This window comes from Papio anubis, chromosome 2 (genome assembly GCF_008728515.1).
Source record: "Papio anubis isolate 15944 chromosome 2, Panubis1.0, whole genome shotgun sequence".
In the NCBI taxonomy this organism is placed as follows: Eukaryota; Metazoa; Chordata; class Mammalia; order Primates; family Cercopithecidae; genus Papio; species Papio anubis.
The window spans coordinates 47101511-47116889 of NC_044977.1; the positions used below are offsets into that span (position 1 = coordinate 47101511).

Consider the following 15379-nt stretch of genomic DNA (forward strand, 5'->3'; position numbering starts at 1 on the left):
ATGTGCACCACCACACTTGGTTAATTTTTTTGCATTTTTTGTAGAGACAGGGTTTGCCGTGTTGTTTGTGCAGGAGTTGGAACTCCTGGGCTCAAGTGATCCACCTCCCTTGGCCTCCCAGATGTTGGGATTACATGAGCCACTGCACTGGCCAGAGCCCAGATTTATTTGATTCCAAAGTCAGGGCTTTTCCCCCTTGCCGTGGACATTCAGTTTTCCTGTCTACATAGTAAGTGGTATGACATCTGCAGTCATCAGATCCTCCCACACTGATGTTGTGGATCTCTGGGCTTAAGCCAGGCTGACATATGTACCCAGGAAAATGTGGGGTGTGCAAACACAGCAGATCACAGAGCTGCAGCACAGAGAACAGGCACTTCATGTGGCAGGAGAGTGCTTGTTTTGTAACCAGGGGTCTGTGGGTCATGGTGCACATACCCTTGCTCCGGCAGAGGTGGGCATGCTTCTCCCCCGATACTCAATCAGTGAAGAAGGTAAGAACCATCACAGAACTAGGGCTTTCCTAGCTGCTCTGTGGCCATCTCCAGGTACCCATCTTCTCCCACATTTAGAACTCAGTTGGCTGGCTGTTAGACCAGTGAGTGCCAAGGCTTGAGCCTGAGCCTGGCATTTGCCATGGTAACAAAGAACAGAGGCCCAGCACTTCAATCCCCCTGGTAGACTTTAGGTTGGCATGACAACTAGGGAACAGCTCATTAGCCTGGGCTCTAACAGAAGGGAGATTTGGAGTGGCAGGGGATCCTGCAGGGCTGGCCTAGTGAGATGCCTGTGCCTCCCAGTGGCACTGGCTCTCAGCTGCATAGCAGGGCACTGTGAAAGAGCTGAGCACCTGGGAGAGAGGTATCTGCAGCAGGCTGTGGAGGCTAGGAGCAGGGAATGTGCGACTGTGCATGTTCAGGAGGGAAAAGGCTGCTGGGGAGGAGCCAGAGTGAGGAGTAGCCACAGGGCCAAAGGAGGGTATCTTCCTAGATAGGGCTGGGCAGGGACAAACGGCAGGACGTGAAGCAGGAGGCAGGGTTCTGGCCTGTACCCCAGCCTGGGCTCCTGCCACTCGCTGAGTTTCTGTTTAAGGCCAGGCTCTTGTTTTTGTTTTAAATTGTGGAATTACATATATATATATATATACATGGTCAAGAAAACCTCAATACAAGCGATGAGAAAAGGTCTCCTCATGCCCCTCCCTCTGTCCCAGCCCAGCTCCAGGGGCTCTAGTTCCCATCTCTGTGTTTGCTTTTTTGGCCTCCACCGCCTACACAAGAGCACACAGATGGCTTTCCCCACTCACCAGCTTGGGGCTGCATCTCTGTGATGACAGGCGAGAGGAGAGCCAGGTTCTGCCACTTCTGGCCCCTCCCCGATTTTTGGTAGTTATATGGTGCACACCTCTTTGTCCATCACCACTCCCACCCTCCCGTGTGTTCATCCCCAGCACCACACACTTGAGCACTAGGCACAGGGAGCAGTTCTCCCATAGGCCTTACCACTCTGTGTACCTAGTTTCTGGGTTTGTCACTGTACATGGCGTGTGTGTGTGTGTCCCTGCACCACTCAACTGCATCTGTCTCTGGGACGGGCCCCTTGACTTTCTCATGGCTAGAAGCCAGGGCAGGAAGGAGCACCTGGTGTAAGTGAACAAATGGGTGTACATCTTGGGGTTCCCACATTCCCCAGCTTGCAGCTCTCAAAGGGTCTCCAGAGCTGACCAGAGCTGCCTCTCTGGGAACAGCCAGAGGGTTGAGGGTGAGTACGGAGCTGGGCCTAGAGGCAGAGGGCTTAGTAGAGCCCCTCTCCTTCACTGAACCCGGGGGGCTCTTTCTGCCCTTGTAGGAGGTGTTCCGGCAGCACCGGGGGCCGCAGCTCCTGGCCCTGGTGGAAGAGGTGCTGCCCCGCCATGGCAGCGGCCACCACGGGGCCTGGCACATTTCTCTGAGCAAGCCCAGCGAGAAGGAGCAGCACCTTCTCATGACACTGGTGGGCGAGCAGGGTGAGTGAGGGCAGGTGATGGGAGGGCCCAGGAGGGCAGTGGGAGGTAGGCGGCCCCTGAGGGCCATGGGAAAAAAGTACACGCATAAGGGCTTCGAAACTTGGAACTCCAGGACAGTAGTTTGAGCTACTTAGTTTAGGGGTCAAGGTGTACCCACCAGCTTGGGTTCTGGGGACAAGGAGAGGGGTGTGAGAATGAAGGATGGGAACAGGAGGCAGGGGAAGAGGTGTGGTCCAGCACAGGTGGGAGATGAATGGACACTGTACCTGGTGTGGCAGGGGAGAAGGGGTGTGTTCAGAAGGCAGTGTGTGGCCTTCGCAAGTGGCTGTCTGGTATTATACAAATCGATGTTCTAACAAATCGATGCAGTGAAAAGCATGTCTAGGAGCCCTCTCCTAGGGGGAGGCGTGTGCCTTGAGGATCTGTGTGCAATTTGAGCCAGGAGGGGAGGCAGAGGCTCAGGCCAGCCATTGGAGTGCGGGGCCAGAGCCCTTGGAGGGGCACCTCAACCATGGCTGCACTGATAGTGGTGTTTCTTACCCCCCAGGGGTGATGCCCACTCAAGATGTCCTTTCCATGCTGGGTGACATCCGCAGGAGCCTGGAGGAGGTAAGAGTGCAGGGACCTGGACCTGTTAGCGTCTAATATGCTCCCTCCTGTCTCTGTTCCTCAAAGTCCCAGGAGGCTGCCCACATCGTGAGGTTCAAAGGAGCATAAGACAGAGCGTGCTCTGGGTGGGTCCCTTGCTTCAGGCCTTCCTTAGACATGGTTTTGTGGGAAAGACGGTGCACGTGCATGCTGCCAACCAATGGTGCAATGCAGGCAATGGCCAGGGGCAGAAAGGGGCCATGGGGGTGCGGGGGGCTGTGCTAAGAGGCTGACAGGAGAGGGCCCAGAGAGGAAGGGTCTGGGGGGCAATGAGGGTTAACTGGGACAGTTAACCGGGTGGACAGTGGCAGAGACGCCATGCAGCCTGGTGGGAGGGGACAGTGTTATGGGTTCCAGAAACCAAAAGAGCAAGCCTGGGAGACCTGGACATGTGACTTGGCGTGGATGTGTGAGTCTGCTGGTGCTTGCACAGCCAGGCTCTGCGCTCCTGCTGCGGTGAGATGCGGCACCTGGGGGCCAGGAGGCAGCCCTGCCATCTTGGGAGGTGCCCCCATCCAGTGCAGTCTGCTGGCTGCCTGGCCCAACCCGGCCAACCTCTCCTACCCAGCTGCCACACAAGCTTGGATGGGATGGCAGGGTCCCCAGTCCTCCTGCTCCTCACACCACCTTGCCTGTGGGGTCCTTCCGTTCCTCATCTCGCTTCTTCAGGACAGCCACCATCTCCAGCAAAACTGCCATTGCTCACTGTAGAGTCCAGTGCCCTGTCATCAGCCCTCTCCACTCCTGAAGGTGCTGCCACTTTTGGCAGGAGAGATGAGTGGCATAATCCTGGCCACCTCCTCATCCTTGCGTGCCAGGGGAGCGGAGGCCCTGGTGGTGGTGCTTTTCTGGTGAGCATGTCGAATGCCCACTGAGCACCACACCGTGCAAGGCTCTCTCCCTCAGTCCTCGCCACCACCCCTTGGGGTTGTGAGAGTTAAGTGGGGCACCTGTTGAGTACCAATGGCGTCCCCATGGAAGATGAGAGCCGAAGCGGGAGAGGTTAGGTGACCTGCCTGAGATGGCACCTCTGGTAAGCAGTAGAGCCAGGCTTTGCAGGAAGCCTGATTCCGGAGCCTGGGCCTTTCACCACACTGCTCTACTGCCTGGAGGGCCACTGAGGCCCTTCCCAGTTCTGGAATCGTGGGTCCATGAACACTGGGGCTGCTGGTGGAAGTGTGAGCTAACCTTGACCTTTTATACAGTCCTCACCCTGCTTTTCACTGCCCCTGAGTATTCTGGCCTTACTGGTCACTTAATTCAGACTGACTTAGCCAAAAGTCATGCTGGGTCTTTGGAAATATACTCAGGTGAATCTAGCAAGAAAAACTGACCCTTGATAACAAAAAATTGAGAAAAGTACTGGAGATACAGATGGTTCACAGAAACTAGGGAAGAGCTGCAACGTGGCCTCAGAAAGCGGGGCCTGGTGCAATCTAGGCCTCAGCACTGGGAAATGCCCTGACCCCTCACCTGAGGAGTCCCTGGTGGTACTCGCCTTCCTGCTTCTCTCTGCTGAGATGCTGATCTGTGGAGACAGCACCTGCCTGGCCCCTGGCACCGATCTCCTTGGCCAGAGAAGGCAGGACTGACCATGACAACCTGCAGTGTGGAGGGGTGCAGGCAGCTACATGCCAGCAGTGAACACGCCGTGGGAAGGGAGGAAGCTGGGTAGCCAGGGTGGCCACGCATGTGGCCTGCATGCCCTCGGTATCCCTCCCTGCACTGGCCCTGGCATCGGGAAGGTGACTATCCCACCCCTCCCCACCGAGGTGGAAGCGGTTGTATGGTGGAAGATGTGTGGGGGGCTCTCATCTTCTTGTCTCTCTAACTGGTTAGGGATAGGTGTGGGGGATCTCTCTAGTTGGATGGTGTCCAGCAGCATGGGTCCACTCTCACTGGGGGGCTACGGCCACAGTGAGGTCACACTCAGCGGTTGGGGCAGAAGCTGTGGTGGGATGTGAAGGAGGCTGGGAACATGGGCATGGGGTGGAGAGGCCTATAGCTGTGCTGAGACGAACAGGATGAGCATGGGGTAAAAGCAAGCCCAGGCCCCAGGGAACTTCAGGAATTGGGAGTGCCAGCACCTTCTAAGCCTGCTCCCCCATCCCCACCCCTGAGCCCAATGCAACCACCCCAGAGAAGCCATGGCACCCCAGGACCTCAGCTGAAGAACCTGGCCCCTCCTACCCCCAGATTGGCATCCAGAACTATTCCACAACCAGCAGCTGCCAGGCGCGGGCCAGCCAAGTGCGCAGCGACTACGGCACGCTCTTCGTGGTGCTGGTGGTCATTGGGGCCATCTGCATCATCATCATTGCGCTTGGCCTGCTCTACAACTGCTGGCAGCGCCGGCTGCCCAAGCTCAAGCACGTGGTGAGTGTGGGGACAGGTGGGGCTGGGGGCCAGTGGAGAGGAGAGTGCCCATCGATAGGTGTCCTCATCTGCAAGGGGAGGCAGTGACTCTCCTGGGAGCACAGGGTCCCTTGGGTGAAGCAGCTGGTCAGCCTAGCACTGCTGCCTGCTCTGCAGGCCACGAGCCCCAGGACAGGTGCTGGAGGTGCAGGGAGTCAGGGGGCTGCTAGCCCCACCAGGGGGCCCCTCCCTGGCACCACCAGCCCCTTTCCAGGGCAGGCACTGCAGGGCCTGAGCACCTGGATACCTCACCAGAGACAGGCTCTGCATTGGTGATGCCCAGGGGTCAAGGAGAGGCTCCAGCAGCCTGGAGGCCTCCCCAGGAGGAAGAGAGCAGTGCCCTAGTGATGCCCCCTGCCCACCTCGCAAGTAGAGTCTTCTTAGGGGGCTGTTGGGGTATCGATGACGTCAGGGAGACCACGGGGCTCTGTAGTGCCAACGATTAGTAGATTTATTTTGAGAAAGGAGTTCAGCTGCAGCAACAGAAAAGAAGGATGTGGCACCTGTGAAGGCTGCCGCGGGGACCCTCTGGGTGGGGTTGCACAGACGGCCGCAGGCCTGGAGCCGTCTGGGGGCCGGCTCGCTCGCCCACGGCCTCTCCCCACCCCGCCGCAGTCGCACGGCGAGGAGCTGCGCTTCGTGGAGAACGGCTGCCACGACAACCCCACGCTGGACGTGGCCAGCGACAGCCAGTCGGAGATGCAGGAGAAGCACCCCAGCCTGAACGGCGGCGGGGCCCTCAACGGCCCGGGAAGCTGGGGGGCGCTCATGGGGGGCAAGCGGGACCCGGAGGACTCGGACGTGTTCGAGGAGGACACGCACCTGTGAGCGCAGCCGAGGCGCAGGCCGAGTGGGCCGCCAGGACGAAGCGAGGTGGACCCCGAAACGGACGGCCCGGAGCCCGCACCAGCCCCGCGCCTACCCGGGCCGCTCCCGCAGCCTGGCCCTCGGCGCGGGCTCCTCCTCCCCGCTTCCCCCGACTTCACACGGTGGCCTCGGACCAACTCCCTCACTCCTGCCCGAAGGGCCGGCCTCAGAGCCCGCCTTGGCCCCGCTTTCCTGCCCCTGAACCCCGGCCCCGCGGGCGACGGGCGACGGGCGGCGCTCCCTGCGCCCCAGGACTCCATTAAACCTGCCCGGAGACCACGCCGGGCCCAGCACGTCTGCCTGCCCGACTCTTTCTTATTTCCGGGGTTGGGGCGGGGCGGGCGGGGGACCCCGGGGCAGGGGCGGGGCCGCGGGGCGGGGCTGGGAGGCCCGGGCGGGCGGGTCCTCCGGACGCCGCTGCGGAGCGGGGCGGGGCTGAGCTGAGCGTGTTTACATCCGCCGGGTGCGCAGCGTCGCCGCCCGAGGTCGTTCGGCTTGGGTACGAGCCTCAGCGCCATGGACACCAGCGACCTGTTCGCCAGCTGCAGGAAGGGGGATGTGGGCCGAGTGCGGTGAGGACCCCGCAGTCCCGGGGAGGGTGCGGGAGGTGAGGCGCCCTCGGAACGCCTCGGGACCTGGGACGTGCGGCTGGACGGCCGCGGAGAGAGGCGGGCGCCTCGGTCGGGTCACAAGCCTTCGGAGCGCCCCCGCGAGGCTGACCGCCTAGACCCCGCCGCAGCCCCCCAGCGGAAGCGCGCTGGGGCAGGGACAGTGATGGCCATTGACCCCCGGAGGGCTTCCTGGAAGAAGGGACTGCTCCACGGAGGCCCGAAGGCGCAGAAGTGGGCGGAGAGAAAGGCGGGCCACTGTTAGCCCTGGTAGGGTCCGGACGTCAGACCCCCGGGCGCGGGCCGCGGGTATAGGTCTGGGACTCCAGACGCGGCCCCTTACTCTCATGCTCTCTGGACCGGCGCGGGGAACACCTAGAGCCCATAATCGGCCTCCGGTCCTTGATGATTCGGAAACTCCTGACGCAGCTAAAGTGAATCTGGCGCTGAGATGGCACCTCCAGGGGCTGGACGCGGAGGGAAGGGGTGCCCAGTTGGGTTCTGGGGCCCTTCCCCTCCTTGGCCTTCCACTATTCCGTTTGACCTCCTTTTCCCTTGGCCCCTCCTCCCCCTTGACCTGGTGCTAATTGACTACTTCCACCTCCCCTGGGCTGGCCCCAGGCTGCTGTACTCCCGTAGCATCCCTGGGCCCCTCCCCAACATCCCGTGCCACTCGAGAGTTAGTGCATAGTGTCAACGGTGCTTCCACGTGCAGCCTGGAGGCCTCCCTCGGGCTGCCCCCACCTTGGTGGGGCTACACTAGCGTTGGCGACTCCCCTTGCTCACCTTCCGCATCCCATCAGTTGCTGTATCCCGCTACTCCTGCCTTCTAGAATTATGTGCCCTCCACACCACCAGGAGGCCTGCAGCAGCTTTTCCCCAGGCTCCCTGCTTCTAGCAGGGCCAGTTTCTTCCTGCAGTAGAGAGCTCTGGTGGGAGCGAAGGCTCCATCACCTCCTCTCTCTCCCAAACGCTGAAAGGTCAAAGGTCCAGCCCCAGCACTGGCGCTGGCCTCTGCCCCTGTAGCCCATCGTCCCCCAGCACTGATGGCACACACTGTTTGCCTGTCCGACCCCACCTCCACACCCTTGCCTGCACTTTGCCTCGAGTGCCTCTCCTGCTGTGATCTGCCTGTCACCTGCCCTTACCTGGGGGTGGCTTCCCCAGACCAAAAGGGATGTTTTCCCTCGGCTCCCTTCCACGGGCCTTCTTTCTCAGACCATGAACCCGTCCTGACCCAGGCTCTGACCTCCTTCCTGCCCAGGTACCTGCTGGAGCAGCGAGACGTGGAGGTGAATGTGCGGGACAAGTGGGACAGCACCCCCTTGTGAGTGCTGGGGAGAGGGGTGCAGAGGGTGGGGGTTGGTGTACCCCTTCAGCGCTGAGGACTTGCTCCCTCCCTTCAGGTACTATGCCTGCTTGTGTGGGCACGAGGAGCTGGTACTCTACCTTCTGGCCAATGGTGAGAGCAGGGAGCCGGGCTCAGGGGTGTGCGTGGGTGCATGCATGCATGTGTGCAGCGTTTCCCCCAGCTCCCTGCTTCTAGCAGGGCCAGCTTCTTCCTGCAGTAGAGAGCTCTGGTGGGAGTGAAGGCTCCATCACCTCCTCTCCCAAACGCTGAAAGGCCAAAGGTCCAGCCCCAGCACTGGGCCTTCATACACATTTGCAAAGCACCACGATTCCTCTCTTACCACTCAGTAGAATCAGCAAGTACTGTTAGCGCTACTTTAAAACCTTTTCTCTGTCCACCCTCCCCATCTCTACTTCTATGACCTGGGCCCAATCCTCAGCATTTCTCCCCGGGCACAGTGCCTGTCTCCTCTCTTGCCATTGCAGCCAAGTTCTAATTCTAATCTCCCTCTTTTCACAATGAATCTGAGTGGCTAAAAATCCTCTAGCGAGTTCCCACTGCCTCTAGGACACAGTGAGCCTGCCTGGCCATGCCCAAGGCTCCACAGGGTCTGCCCTCCTGCTGGCCTCACTCCCTCGGCTCTCTCTGCTTGCTTGCTGCTATACTGGCCTCACTGGGGCTTCACTGCTACGCATGTGCCTGTCCCTGCCCCGGGGCCTTTGCACCTGCGGTTCCTCCTGCATGGACTGCCCTTCTGCAGACATTCACATGGCCCACTCCCCCACTTCATTCAGGTCTCTGCATGCTGCCACCATCACAATGTGACCTTTCATGACTTTCCTTCATCCAGTGCCATTCTTCATCCTATTTTGGTTTTCTTTTTCTTTTTTTTTTTTTGGAGACAGACTTGCTCTGTCACCCAGGCTGGAATGTAGTGGTGTGATCTCGGCTCACTGCAGCCTTAACCTCCCAGGCTCAAGTGATCCTCCTGCCGCAGCCCCTTCAAATCTTCCAATAGCTGGTACTACAGGCGTGTGCCACCGCGCCTGGCAAGTTTTTGTTTTTTTTTTTTTTTTTTGCAGAGACGGAGTCTCACTATGTTGCTCAGGTTGGTCTCAAACTCCTGAGCTCAAGCGATCCACCTACCTTGGCCTCGAAAAGTGCCTGGATTATAGGTGTGAGTCGCCATGCCCAGCCTTGTTTTTCTTAATTAGTCCCTGCCATCGTTAGGTAGTGCGGTCATTGTCCTGCCTCACTAGAGTATAAGTTCAGCAGGACAGGGACCTGTGTCTCGTTCACTGCTGTGCTCCAGTGTGTGGGACAAGCCCAGCCACCGAGTCTGCTCTCTGTTCTGTGTAGTCTTGTCTTCCGTGTGAGCGAGTATGTGCCTGTGTGAGTGCGCACAGACATGCCCATTCGTCTAGCCCTTGACTGGGAGGATGTTGGGTCAGAGTGGGCCCAGGGTAATTTGGGAAGGCATTGCCAGAGATTCGGAGCACCATGTGTGGGAAGGTAGGGAGGAGGGAGAGGGAGATTAGAATTTCCCCAGGCCCCTTCCCTGCTAACTGGTGAGCGCTGCATCCCCCAGGAGCCCGCTGTGAGGCCAACACCTTCGATGGTGAGCGCTGCCTCTATGGGGCACTGAGTGACCCCATCCGCCGAGCTCTACGCGATTACAAGCAGGTCACAGCTTCCTGCAGGAGGCGGGATTACTACGATGACTTCTTGCAGCGGTGAGTCAGGGCACACGAGGGGTGCAGCATGGGGTGCGGTGGCCGTGGTGAGTGTGGAGGGGTCTGCTCTGTGGCCTGCCCTGGGCTCTGGGTGCTTCAAGGAATGGGGTGGGGGCTGTGCCAAGCATCCTCCCTCCCGGCTTGTCCCTCCCCAGGCTTCTAGAGCAGGGCATCCACAGTGATGTGGTCTTTGTAGTACACGGAAAGCCATTCCGGGTGCATCGCTGCGTCCTGGGTGCACGCAGTGCCTACTTTGCTAACATGCTGGACACCAAATGGAAGGGCAAGAGTGTCGTGGTTCTCAGGCACCCACTGGTATGTCCCTTCAGGGTGGCAGAGGGGCATGGACTGCCCAGGAACAGCAGGGGGTTGTGCTGGGTGGCTGCCTCTGACATTCCTTTCTGGCTTTCTGCCCACAGATCAACCCTGTGGCCTTTGGGGCCCTGCTGCAGTACCTGTACACAGGTGACCCCCTGGGTCCAGGGTAGGAGGAGAGGGAGTGGGCTGTCCTTCTGGACAGCAGTACACCTAGGTGTCGCTGGGCTGACCTTTAACCTCTAGACACTTCATGGTCCCCCAGGGTGGTTCCAGCTGCCCCTCGCGTTGGGTTGCAAGAGAGGACTAGTGTGTCTGTTCAGGAAGAGCTTGTCCCACCCATATGCTGAGCCTTTCCCGTCTGTTCCCTGGGGCCTGTAGAACTCAGGCAGCAGCTCTTGATGGGGAAACCAAGGTGGCAAGTGGGTCCAGGAGTCCTAGCCCTGCGGCCAGGTGGCCAGGTGGGAGGGGATCACTGTTTTTCTGTGGGCCTGATGACAGCTCAGGTCCCGCAGGCCCTCATCCTCCCCACTGCCCCCAGGCCGCCTGGACATTGGTGTAGAGCATGTGAGTGACTGTGAACGCCTGGCCAAGCAGTGCCAGCTGTGGGACCTGCTCAGCGACCTGGAGGCCAAGTGCGAGAAGGTGTCTGAGTTTGGTGCGAGCAGGTTTTGGGGCCCGGGGCCATGGGTGCCGCCTGGTAGGGCTGGCCTGGCTCCCTGAAGTTGTTCTTCCCCTGTAGTGGTGTCTAAGCCAGGCACGTGTGTGAAGGTGCTGACCATCGAGCCCCCGCCTGCAGACCCCCGCCTCCGGGAGGACATGGCGCTGCTGGCTGACTGTGCTCTGCCCCCTGAGCTCCGAGTAGGTGCGGGGCTGGTGGGCAGGAGGGGCATTTTGGGATGGCAGGCTGTGACAGGCAGCCCAGATACTTGGGCTCAATTTCTTGTGTGGCCTTGGACCAGTTACTTCCCTTTTCTGAACCTAGTCATTCACTTCTGTGAACAACTGCTCTGATGGGGTCACACTCTTCTGTACCCCAGGGTGATCTTTGGGAGCTGCCCTTCCCTTGTCCTGATGGCTTCAACAGCTGCCCTGACGTCTGCTTCCGAGTGGCCGGCTGCAGCTTCCTCTGCCACAAGGTGCCTGCGCCCTCCTGTTGCCCCTGGCTCCAACCCGTTGCCCTGAGCCCCGGTCTAGCTCCTCAGGAGACAGACCCTGGCCCTCACACTTCCTGAGCCCGGCCTTCCCCAGGCCTTCTTCTGTGGCCGCAGTGACTACTTCCGGGCCCTGCTGGATGACCACTTCCGAGAGAGCGAGGAGCCGGAGACCTCAGGGGGCCCCCCAGCCGTCACCCTGCACGGCATCTCACCCGACATCTTCACCCACGTGCTCTACTACGTGTACAGCGACCACACTGAGGTGGGGGCTCAGGCAGAGCTGGGGACGGCACACAGCCTGTGCTGCCATGGGCTGAGAGGGAGCGCCAGGGCCTTGGGGGTCTTTGGGAGGGCCCAGTTGGCCCCATGATTGACATTTTGAGAAGGCTGGAGGGGAAGGATGTGGGACTTTGGATTTTTCTTTCAGGCAGAGGGAAGCCTTGTTAGGCTCCAGAGAGAGGGTAAGTGACAAGGCCTATGTCACAGGCACTCCACACTTGTCAGCCACTTGGGGTCCTCAGCTTCTCCAGCAGGAGGGTGGAGGCTGGGTGGGGACAGCTTCCTCCCTCTGCGATGCTGCAGATCCCTGGGGTTCTGGGTTCCTAGTCTCCTCTTCCCTTGCTGCCTCCCTCTGTCTCCAGCTGCCCCAGGGTCTCCGTAAGCCAAAGCTACAGGGCAGCAGCAGGGTGCTGAAGGTTTGATCTGCCAGGGTGTGTGTGTGTGTGCGCGCGCGTGCATGCACGCTATAGAGACCCCCATATCTGGTGGCTTGAAGAGGGGAGTTTGTTTCTCCTTCACATCTGACTGAGGTGGCTGCCCCAGGGCAGGTGACTTGCTGAAGACCAGGTCATCCCTCCATCTTGCCCCTGTATGCCTAAGGGTGAAGGTCAAAAACCCTTGTCTCTAAAGGTGAATGGTTCAGGTTCTGTGGGCCATATGGCCCTGTTGTAGCTAGTCAACTCTGTAGTGCAAAGGCAGCCAGAGACAGTACAGAGATGAGTGGGTGAGGCTGCATTCCAATAAAACTTTATTTGCACAAACAGGCTGGATTTGGTCCGCAGGCTGTAGCTTACCCACCCTGCCCTGGGGCATTGCCTTTGGCCATGGAGATTGGGTCCTAGGTAAACTCATGCTCTAGGAGGAAGAGGAACACAGGGCAAACAATGTTGTTTTTGTAGAAGCTACAGGAAATTGCACACACCACTTCTTATGTTCCCCTGGAGAGAACTTCGTGCCTACCTGCCAACAAGGGAGGGTTGGAAAGTCATTCTGTGGCCAGGGCCCTGTTTTGTGGGGGAAGGGTTTGAGGAAGCATGCTGGGGGACAGAAGGCAGTCCCTACTGCTGCTCTACCTCCAGTGGCAGCTCCCTTGTCCATCCCTCCCTGCGACCTAACAGCCCCTCAGCCTCCGTCCTTCCCACCTCCTCTACTGGGCAACTCCTGCAGCTCAGCCCAGCTCTCTGGCCCCTTACCAGGGGTTACCTTTGCCCACCCTGGAGAAGCTCCCTCCTCAAGGAGCCTCGCCACCCCAAGGGCACCTTGTCTCAGAGTGTGGCTTGGGCTCCTAACCTGGGTTGACACTGGTTGAGCTGTGTGACACTGGGTGAGCTTTGTGATCTTGGGCAAGTTACTTAACTGCTCTGTGCCTCTAGAACATGGGGATAGCACTCATTGTCACTTCCTAAGGCCTTGTGCAGATGAATGGGTTACCCAGGTAGAGGAGGTGGCATGGCACATGGCACAAGGCCTGTAATGTGGTCGCAGAGCTTCCCTCGTCTCTGTCTGCAGCTTGTTCCCTGTGCCACCCAGGCTCTGGCCCGAATATGAAGGCTTCAGTCTTGCTCAGCACAGGATGTACCTGTAGGTGGGCTCTGTGTCCCCACAGCCTCTTGAGAGGGAGGGAGCGGGTAGACAGTCTCCCACCCCAGCAGGGTCCCTGCATGGGTCTTGACTAGCTGCCTCTGCCCCACCATTCTGACAGCCCCCCAAGGTAGGCATGGTTATCTGTACCTCATGAACGGGAACTAGAGGCACAGGAGGTGCAGTGACTTGCCCAGGGCCCCACAGCTAGAAGCGACAGACCCAGGTCTATGTAACTTGGAGCTCAGACCCTGGCTCCGGCGAGGGCCCTGCCTCCCACCCAGCCTGCCAGCCTGCTCAAGGCTTGAGAGCACACCCACCCCACAGTCTTCTGCCCCCTGTGCGGTCCTGCAGTTCCCCTTACCCCCTGCCCACACATGCTCAGGGAACTCGTACTCCCACTGGAAGCCTTCCCACCACTGCCCCACAACCCCCACAGGCCCTGTCCTTGGCCATTGGGCCCTGGGAGCCCTTGGTGACCTCGGGGGGCACCTTCATCCCTGTCTCCACTGCAGCTGTCCCCTGAGGCGGCCTACGACGTGCTGAGCATCGCCGACATGTACCTACTGCCAGGCCTGAAGAGGCTGTGTGGTCGCAGCCTGGCCCAGGTGCTAGACGAGGACAGTGTGGTGGGTGTGTGGCGCGTGGCCAAGCTCTTCCGCCTGGCGCGGCTTGAGGACCAGTGCACTGAGTACATGGCCAAGGTCATTGAAAAGGTGGGCCAGTGGGCTGCAGCTGGCGGGAGGGAGTGGTGAGAGGGCGGGCACCCCTGCACTGAGCTGGCCCTTCCCGCTCATAGCTGGTGGAGCGGGAAGACTTCGTGGAGGCGGTGAAAGAGGAGGCAGCGGCTGTGGCGGCCCGGCAGGAGACGGACTCCATCCCGCTGGTAGACGACATCCGCTTCCACGTGGCCAGCACGGTGCAGACCTACAGCGCCATAGAGGAGGCGCAGCAGCGGCTGCGGGCGCTCGAGGACCTGCTCGTGTCCATTGGCCTGGACTGTTGAGCCCCTGGCTGGGCAGCCCCAGGGGCCAGGAGCTCCCTTGGAGACAAGCATGTGTATGTGTTTGTGTGCAGCTCATTTTCCTGCTCCCTACACATTGAGGGCTTCATGGTGGGTGCAGGGGGCTCAGTGGGGCTTCTCTTCCCTCCATGAGCCTGGAGACCCCAGGGGAAGATGCATTTGGGATGAGCCCCCTCCCCCCAATGCACAAGCCAGCCCCCAAGATCCTGGGGGTGGGCACCACTCAGGGAAACCTGGGGTGGGGGTGGGCTTTCGTCTTAGCACTTTCCTTCCCCAGATCCCCCTCCCCACACCACCCCAGTCCCAAATCCAGTCTTGTAGCCCTCACCCAGCCCTGGATTGCTTCTCTAAGCCGGTGTTCCCATGCACAGGGCCATTCAGGAAGGGCTGGGGGAGTGTGTGTGGCAATAAAGCTTGAAGGCATTGTGGGAGCATGAGCCTGTGTCCTGGGGTACAGCTTGGGAAGACTGGGGACTTCTGGAACCAAAGGAGCTAGTGGGACCAAGGAAAGAAGCTCCAGAGTTGGGGGCTCCCAGCAGAGGCTGGCCCAGAGCCCAAGGGCCAGAATACCTGGCTGAGCAGACTTAGAGATCTGCCACTGACCCCAGCGTGGCCTGGGCCCAGCCTGGCTCCCTCCCTCCCTGTGTCCATGGAGGCTGGTTGTGGTGGGCCTCATTCCAGGAAAGGGCCAGGACCAAAATGACCATTTTCTCTCAGCCCAGTGCCAGTCTTTTCCCCAGGGAGGCCCTTGTGGCCCTTCCTGCAGGGGCTGCCACCTTATTACGGGAAGGTGAGCTGCAGGGGCCAAGGGAGACCTTTCTTCTTGGCCCTCTGAAGGTTCACTGAAAACTTGAGTAAGAGGAGAAAAGACATGCAAATTTATTTAGCATGTAGACATGGGCATCTTCAGAATGAAGACCCAAAGACGGGAAGCTGTCATTGTTAAGCTTAGGCTCAGCAAACTGTGGCCAGCTGAGTAGAAATGGGATTGGCAAAAAGTGCAGGATCCAATGCTGACAACAGGGAAACGCAGTCAGGCCTGTCTGGATTCTTCTTGGTCTCTCTGAGCAGCCTGCCTGCCTGTCTTCTGGGTGTGGGGCAGGACCCCCTGGAATGGGGGGGGGTCTTACGACCTATAGTCAAACAAGGTGGGTCAGACGCTTATGGCTACTTTTTACACAGATAAGGCAGAGGGAAAGTGAGAGTCCTGTTTTTAGGTTTTGTGGCTGGCTCTGGGGAACAGGGGCTCTGGTTTCTAGGGCCCGCCCTAGGGGAGGAGGGATTCTAGTTTCTGTGGCTAGCCTCGGGATGATGAGACTGAGAGACAGGGGCAAAAGGTCAGAGAGAAGCTCCTGCTTCTGAGGTTGCTGCTTGGGCCTTCATTTTGGGGTATTTG

The 15379-nt window shown here is 59.5% G+C and overlaps 2 protein-coding genes across 16 annotated transcripts in view; both read left to right on the forward strand.

Annotated features, from left to right (window-relative positions):
- Positions 1 to 6228, forward strand: part of PODXL2 (podocalyxin like 2) — a 43676-nt gene extending 37448 nt beyond the window's left edge. The window contains exons 5-8 of one of the 2 annotated variants that reach the window (XM_031663064.1): positions 1849 to 2005; positions 2553 to 2614; positions 4775 to 5029; positions 5684 to 6228. In XM_031663064.1, the coding sequence (XP_031518924.1) occupies positions 1849 to 2005; positions 2553 to 2614; positions 4775 to 5029; positions 5684 to 5896 (687 nt within the window). In that variant the 3' untranslated portion in view covers positions 5897 to 6228. The remainder of the gene's footprint in view (positions 1 to 1848; positions 2006 to 2552; positions 2615 to 4774; positions 5030 to 5683) is intronic. The other variant, XM_003906920.3, reaches the window with a different exon arrangement.
- A 138-nt stretch (positions 6229 to 6366) lies between these two features.
- On the forward strand, positions 6367 to 14420 carry ABTB1 (ankyrin repeat and BTB domain containing 1). 14 transcript variants are annotated; one of them, XR_004182079.1, is made up of 13 exons: positions 6916 to 7870; positions 7950 to 8005; positions 9483 to 9627; positions 9783 to 9942; positions 10047 to 10092; positions 10484 to 10600; positions 10685 to 10803; positions 10983 to 11081; positions 11194 to 11361; positions 11527 to 11560; positions 12888 to 12963; positions 13475 to 13675; positions 13759 to 14417. XR_004182079.1 is itself a non-coding variant. In XM_003906918.3 (12 exons), the coding sequence occupies exons 1-12, from the start codon at positions 6452 to 6454 to the stop codon at positions 13963 to 13965; spliced, it is 1437 nt and encodes a 478-aa protein (XP_003906967.1). In that variant the 5' UTR covers positions 6367 to 6451; the 3' UTR covers positions 13966 to 14420. The 14 variants fall into 14 exon arrangements, 11 of the variants coding, with proteins under 11 accessions (XP_003906967.1, XP_003906968.1, XP_021778421.1 ...); XR_002515747.2 differs by having other exon boundaries at positions 12888 to 12959; XM_003906918.3 differs by lacking the exons at positions 11527 to 11560; positions 12888 to 12963 and adding an exon at positions 6367 to 6507 and having other exon boundaries at positions 7808 to 7870; positions 13759 to 14420.
- Positions 14421 to 15379: the final 959 nt, after the last annotated feature.

Coding starts and splice junctions, on each gene's coding strand:
- ABTB1 (XM_017946088.3), top strand. CDS start 7,590: ATGGCACACACTGTTTGCCTGTCCGACCCCACCTCCACACCCTTGCCT. Junction 9,628..9,782: donor TACGATGACTTCTTGCAGCG/GTGAGTCAGGGC, acceptor GTCCCTCCCCAG/GCTTCTAGAGCAGGGCATCC. Junction 9,943..10,046: donor TGGTTCTCAGGCACCCACTG/GTATGTCCCTTC, acceptor TTCTGCCCACAG/ATCAACCCTGTGGCCTTTGG.